A 7,747-nucleotide genomic window follows, 5' to 3' on the forward strand; every position below is an offset into this window, starting at 1 on the left:
TTTCCCTGTGGTGTAAGCGGTATGACGAAAAGCAAAATGACAGCTAATGTATATAATCATGTATTTGTGGCACATTCTCCTACAATTTAGGTTTTTTTATGTGATGTGAGTGTCAGAGATGATGTGTGGACAGGCTAAACACTGCACAACTTAAACAATCTGGTAGTACATCTGTTACCCGCACGTTTTTGTTTTTACAGAAGCTCTAGAGAGAGAATACCAAGATGTCCAATTTGTAAGCCAGTTTTCCTCCTCCCTAGCGTGATATATGGGCAAGTTACTGAACATGGAGGAGTGGATGTGTAAACCTTGGCTGTGACCCTGATCGTTGTTTATAAATACCAAATAAACCACATTATTGGAACATTATACTTTACCATATTTTGTTGTCTTGTAACTTCCTAATGCATCAATTGTATTGCTCATTTGTCAGGATGCACTGTACGTTCTGGCAGGTATGTAAGGAGGAGTCCCAGCTGAAGAAAAGTTATAAGAGCATGATGTAGGAACGATATTAAAAGTTTCAATTTTTTTCACAAAAGCAGAGCAATTTGGTCTAAAAAATTGAAAATGAGCAGTTCTTGGGCTTTGATAAAAACATCACAACCCCAGGATCCCACATTAATCCATTGAAAAAGATTCATAATCTTGGCTTATTTCATGTCTTCCATCTCAGAGGCAATTGAAATGACCTCTTCGATTTATCTCTCCAGCCATCCTCCCCCCTTTTCTCTGCACACCTCTCTCCTCCCTGTCCCCAGATCCCTACCAGACACCCCTTCGTCAGCACAACTCTTTATTTTCCTTTACTACAACAGTGGCAATAGAGTGCTGTCAGCCTGTCAGTCCATCCCCTCTGAAGCAGGCTTTACCCCCCTGGCTGCCCTGCCTCTGCTGCTAACCCGCTTTCCAAAGGGCAGGAAGGCCCGTCTCTGGCCCAGTGCCTGATGGGCTCCGACAGCAGTGTGTTCTGGGATTATGCCCGCTGAAAAGGGGGGCATTCCAGCACCAGCAGCCTTTGTCACAGCACGGCCACTGTTTGCTTTTGACAAGACAGCTGTTCAAAGCCCTCCTGGCCCCCACGACTGGCGTTAAGGGAAAGAACCAAGAGGTGACATCCGTTTGTTGGTGGTGTTGTGGGATGTGTGGTATCACCTCACCTGAAGACGCTTCAGCAGTATATACATCTGTCTCTGCATCTCATACACATTGTTTTACGTGATTACATTTGAGTGATAAATGCAAGTAAAAGTGACACAGAATTTTTGAAATGTTATATCCTGTAGCTAAAAGAAATCCCTCCAACTAGGTGCATCTTTTCTTGACCGAAACTAAAATGGTAGTTGCTTAAGCAAGGTGAAATTGGGTTGTCTGTATTATTGCATTTTGTCTACTGGACCATGCTTGACAGCTTTCCTCCCATCCTAATGTGTAAATGTAGGCCTAGCGGAGATTCCTGGGTACCTGATCTACCTTGTTTGTTTGTTGCCTTAATCTTCAGAGGTGATCTTTGCACCTTTGTTGGTGATACTGCAGCATTCAACCAAAAGTTGCTTCAAAATAAAGTAAAATAAATCAAATATGAAATACATGCTTGAAATGTTTGGGAACTCCCAATAGAACAACCTTCTAGTTCAGACGTGCAGGGGGCCTCCTTCAGCATGGGGCCCTGGTTGGTACCCCCATTTTCCCCGCTGTGTCGCCCTGTTGTGCATGTATGCGATTTTTTGAAGTGTGTACTGTAATTAGAGAGTCATCCTAATGAAGGCTTGTTGCCAGTGTAAGAGCAGCTGGTCCAACACAGGAATGATAATGAATAGACGCCTGGACAGGACCAGAGCTACACACAGCAACACAGCTGCTACCCAACAGAGCCACTGCAGTAAAAAAACACACACACACACACACACACACACACACACACACACACACACACACACACACACACACACACACACACACACACACACACACCACACACACACACGCACACACGCACACACACACACACACACACGCACGCACGCACGCACGCACGCACACACACACACACCAATCTTTGTTTTTAAAGGTTGGTGTATTGTATTTGCAGTAAAATATGAGCTTCTTTGCTTATAGGCTAAACATTATTTAACAAGCTCGTAAGGAAGGCTAGCTCTGTAGTTGGAGTACAACTGGACATTCTTGAGGAGGTGGCAGAGGGGAGGACGAGGAGAAAGCTGGACAGTATCCTGGAGAACCCCTCCCACCCCCTCCATGCAGAGCTAGTGAGGATGAGGAGTACGTTCAGCCACAGACTCATCCCTCCTCGGCACAGCACCAAGCGCCTGGGGCAGTCCTTTGTGTCTGTAGCCATCAGGCTGCACAACAAGGGGTTAACAATGTGACACACACAAAAACTTTGACCTGCCCACATCCATGTAAATATATTTAACAATCCGGACTCAAATGTATATGTTCATTAAATTAATTCTTGTTTTAACAGCTACTTACCTGTATATAATTGTAATGTTAACTTTATCTTTGATTGTATTAATCTACAGTGCATCTGTACTGTACTTTCGCTCTCACTCTGTTGCTGCTTAAACTCCTGAATTTCCCCACGGGGATTAATAATGTTCCATCTTATCTTATCTTATTTACTTGATAGTTTTTGTCTGTTTTGAAGGGAACTTTGGGGATAGAGTTTTTGGGACATATTTGAGTGATGTTTAGCTGTTATATACGGAAGAGGATTAGGGCCACATGAAACATATTTTTTGGGGATGTGACATTTTTTTCTTTTGGGAGAATTCTGAGATTAAAGTCAGAATTCTGAGAAGAAAAAAATAATGTGACCCTAATCCTCTTCCGTAGTTATACGTATAATTGCACTATAACATGTCAGCTATGAACCCCTGTCATTTAAAAACACCTTACATTACAATGCATGAAAATGTTCAAGCAGTCATCAGTGGTATCTTTCTGCAGGAGCTCATAAATTCCACCCTGGAAATATGGCACCACCTTGTGTTGCTATTGACTTACTGCTCTACTTTACCAGAAACACCATTTATAAAACACAGGAAATGTTACTGTGTTAATGTGCTTAGAAATGTTTTATTGGGTATATGGTTTTAATTTGAATACATGATATTAAATGAAAAGTTCAAACATTTTGACCACAAATGGTCATTTGTTGTCTTATTTCTTCCATCGTTTTAACAGAATTACCTTGTGAAATAATTGATTAGTGTACTTTATAAATCATTTATCCAAGGTAACATACATAGTGATGATTAATTCCTATAGTTTTGAGTTTTTATATTCACAGCTTCACATTGTTAACGCTGTTCAAAACTCACTCAATCACATTGTGTAGAATTCAATACAATTTAGCAATATAAACAACTTATATCAAGCTAGGCGAAACAGGGAAGAACAGGAAAGAAATTCAAACTAAATCTTCTAATAATCAAACAAAGTGTCAGACGGTAAGCTGTAACAATGGAGACGAAGGCATGTGGCAAACCAAAAGTCAGTACATACTGTACATACATTTTGTGCTTAAGGCAAAAGTGATCTGACCGTTCAAAGTGTTTGGTGGAGGCAACTCCAGGAAGTTAGCGCTGACATTTTAACCTTACATACAGAACATTCCAGTTATAGACATATGATGTATAAGATATCATTAATTAAAAAAAAATCTATCTTTATTTGTCAAACCATCTGTTGATAAGAAAACAAGTAGTCAATTATAAGTCTTCGGCAAATGGCGATATAGAAAATCTAATCCAACTCTGACCACCCGGGAGCTTGACAAGTTAACAAATCACATTTGTGAGTGAAATATTTGACTATATCATCATGTCGGTAAAAAACTGAAAAGAAGGAATTCATCGACAAATCTGACATTGAACTGAATATTCAGAAATGACAATTCAGTCATTCAAGAACTAAATTAAAATGTCTTAAACCAGCATTAAAAGCACACTTTAGTGTACTGAACATAGGCGAGGAGGGAGAGCCAAGTGAGAGGATGACCTGTTGCCTTCTTTTGTTTCTGTAAACTGATTCAACATGTTTGCTTTATTTGAGGTTTTTAATCTGTTTGTTCGTGTTTTGGATTTTTAGATCCATCTTGTCCACTTTATTCATCAGAGAATCAATGGAGTCGTCCTGGTCATTAATCTCAGCCTGGAGCCCAAGTCCGAGGCTCTTCAGTCTACTCAAGCCACCGCACATCTCATCTAGGTCATTCAGAAAGGACAGCGGGCATTAGATAAAATGTGGTTTAGCAGGAAATACTTTCACACCTAACTTTTATTATACAGGACACTGAATAATAATTGATGTTTATACTTAAGAATAACACGTTTCATTGTAGCGATGTAATGGAAACTTGTGCTAAATGTAAGGTTTTACATTATCAAAATACTCTCAACTGTACATCATTATCTAGGAATAAATACAAGGGAATAAAACCAACAAGTTTTACCTAAATTATTGTCGAGGGTCAGGTGAGCCTGTTGGAGGTGTTGGTTCTGAGAGTATCCATTCTGCCTTGATGAGCTGTCACCTGTTGATGCAGAAGCTCCAAATGCTGGAACATAGAAATTAGAGATGGTGGAAGCCAGTTTGTGATAAAGCTATGCCATTCTGATTTTCTTGGGCCAACTCTTACCTCCTGTTTCCAGCTTTCTCAGATTAGGGTGGCTGGCTTGGTACTTATCTTCAGTTTCTCTGCTGCTCGACAGAGCATTCTGCAATCTGACAGTCAGAGAAACATGGTTCAGCAATGTCAATGACAAGAAGCTGCGAATGGCTTTGCACATATGTTATGGTAGCATTACAAAAACACTAATTCTGGGTCGTTGTTATGAAGGTTTTGTTGTTAAATAATGCTCTCCAATTTGCTCAATAAATCCTAAATACATAGAAGTGATTTTTACTGTGCAGTGAAGACATGTACCTGCTGTTGTGTTAGTGGATCTACAAATACTTATTAAACATACATATCTAAAAGTGTCTGGTTTATCAGACTTTGTTTTACACTCTGGGTTGTGGTTGAAATAAAAAGGTTTGGATCAGAAGATACTGCTCTTTCCTTTTAAATTTAGATTGGATTGGATTTAGGAGAGAGCAAAGGACAAACAAAGTATATTTGAGCTGTAAGCCTCAGGACTGCTCTATATTGAAGCCCTATTAAATGTATCTCTCACCTTGAACAAGTAATGAAAATGACAGATTATATCAGAATTGACTTGGAAGATGAATAAAAAGGATACATGCCAAGTTCAGTAGCGGATTAAAATGAGGACTCTTTATCCATGGTATATAAATTGCCGACCATACATTGATTTGCATTTGAGGTTCCACCTGTCATCACACATTATTGAAATCTATATATTGCATTAGGAAGATTGGATTGTACAGTACCTGAACATATGTTGCACTGGTGTACGGAATAAAGGACACTCACTTTTAAGTCCTAAGACTCATGACATGCGAGTACATTTTGGCCATAAATAAATGATCTTACTTTGCTGTTTTTAGAAACCTAAGATTCTTATTTATGTAGCAAATTACCCTGAAATATAATAAAAATAAAAATAATATATATATTTATAGTTAAGCATTCCTTATTATTTGTTCACATAATTGTATTGAATATGGAATAATGTTTGAAGGTTGAGTTTTTTTTTAAATTAGTATATTTAAGTCAGTAAGCTAACTAACCAAACTGACTGTGGGTTGGTGATAAGAGAGATGTGTAGATAGATGAAGTATTCCATTCATTTAGAGAAGGCCAAACAAGTTCAGAAGATGAAATACCAGATAACATCTTGTCTTGTATTCTGCCTTATGATATTATCACTGCGTTTCTCAACTCTTTTCACATCTGGTTTAAAATGTTATCACCACATTAATATGTCAAAACATTTTTTATAATATAGGACTGAATGTTACCTGTCGTGGGCCAGGTAGGCCTTTGGTTCTTCAGGTGGTGGTGGCTTTGTCTCTGGCTTGCCCTTGAAGTAATTAACAAGGCCGCCCCACACACTTTTTATACCGTTGATGTGCTTCTGGCTGGTCTTAAGGTCCTGATCCATGTTGTCCATCATCTTGTCGGCCCTCTTCAGAACTTCCCCTTGTCGCATCAGCTCCTACAGAGACAAAGACAGAGAGGTAGAGCAAAAGAGAGGTAGAGACAGAAAGAGAGAGAGAAAGAAAGAGAAATATATTGTACAATATATTTTTTCATCGTCTTTCTAAGACAATATAATTCACTGGCCGTCTGTCATTGTAAGTTTGATTATTTTAACATACTTCAGCAGTTTCCACACCCATCTTCTCCGATTCATAGATGAGGCTAACGGAACGGTGACTGCTGTCCACGGCAGACTTAGCTGTATGCATCACTTCCTGCTGGAGGTACCTCTGTCTCTTCTCTGCATCAGTCAATCCACTGTCACTGGGCTCGTCATCAAACTCCCTTCTTTTAGGCCTAAAGTCAGCCTCCTCGTCATCATCTGCAAACGGGTTGTGGGTTTTAGGGTAGGCCATCTGTGGAGCAGATACACAGTGTTTGATAAATTAATTCAAGGTCTATTGGAAATGTACAGAGCTTTATATCTCACCACCAACCATTTACAAATTACAACCATTAATGAGGTCAATAATTAACTTTCACACCCAACAGATTATTTTCTGTGAAATCACAATATTGTGGGAACCATTTAAAGTGAGAACAGTGAATATGTTATATACAGCTTTAAAACATACAGCCATTTAAACCTTGTTCCTCACTTTTTATTGTCATTTCCTGTCATACTCCGTAAAGCACTTTGGGCTGCGTCAAGCATGACAGGTGCTATATAAATAACAGTTATTACGATTATGATTATTATTGTAACATTAAATCAACAGGTTTCAGTTTGAATAATACATTAAATTAACTATGTTGATAAAAACAGTAACACTGAATACTACTTCACACATTTCAATTGTTGCTCATCTATATTCAAATGGCAGTGGGGACACTAATCAATGAAGTAGGACAATACATGATACCATTTCATTCTAGGCTCTGATAGCTTGCATTCCTTTTGCCTTTGACGATTAGTATAATATGTTCAGCTAACGTTAGTCAATTAATAGATTGATATATAGAATATAGAGCAATGCAATTCCGACAATAATGTTTTGATATGGTTGCTTCGTTTTACTGATTAACATTTGTTTTGCGGATCGGTATACATGTTGCTTTGAAAAATGCTATCCCAACTTTAGGATACATGAATTAAAACGTTTTTTTCGCTTCAGTTAGGCATAAGTTCAAGATGATAAAATACATGTTTAGGAATATCTCAAGATGTTTCCCACAGTCACCTGCTAAACACATAATAAGATATAATACTACAGATAGTAATAATCCAAGTGATAATGCTAACCTTAGCTAAGGGGTCAACTGATAGCTAACTGCTAATGTTAATTAACAAAGATTGCAGGCTAAATACACAAACTGTCATTAAGGTTTTCTTGTAGTAGAATAAATGATGGCTTATATAAACATAGACAAGTTTATGTATTTATAGGATGGAGTTATTAAGAGACAAACCCTTTCTCGTTGGACCTGTAGACGTTGTTGTTTCCTTATCAGCTGACTGTTAACAGCAGAATATTTCCGGTCACGTGTACCGACGTACTGTCCAACTACTATCATGCGCAACAAAAACGCAGTGACACCGAAGTACATTTTTTTTAC

At 38.5% G+C, this 7,747-nt stretch overlaps 1 protein-coding gene across 1 annotated transcript; it reads right to left on the reverse strand.

The window, feature by feature from the left end:
* Positions 1 to 3,075: 3,075 nt before the first annotated feature.
* On the reverse strand, positions 3,076 to 7,720 carry snap29 (synaptosome associated protein 29). The gene is made up of 6 exons (XM_034117591.1): positions 7,601 to 7,720; positions 6,310 to 6,546; positions 5,950 to 6,146; positions 4,664 to 4,749; positions 4,478 to 4,582; positions 3,076 to 4,229 (listed from the first exon to the last, which is right to left on the reverse strand). The coding sequence occupies exons 1-6, from the start codon at positions 7,703 to 7,705 to the stop codon at positions 4,069 to 4,071; spliced, it is 891 nt and encodes a 296-aa protein (XP_033973482.1). The 5' UTR covers positions 7,706 to 7,720; the 3' UTR covers positions 3,076 to 4,068.
* Positions 7,721 to 7,747: the final 27 nt, after the last annotated feature.

The sequence above is a fragment of the Trematomus bernacchii genome, unplaced genomic scaffold, assembly GCF_902827165.1.
Source record: "Trematomus bernacchii unplaced genomic scaffold, fTreBer1.1, whole genome shotgun sequence".
NCBI lineage: Eukaryota > Metazoa > Chordata > Actinopteri > Perciformes > Nototheniidae > Trematomus > Trematomus bernacchii.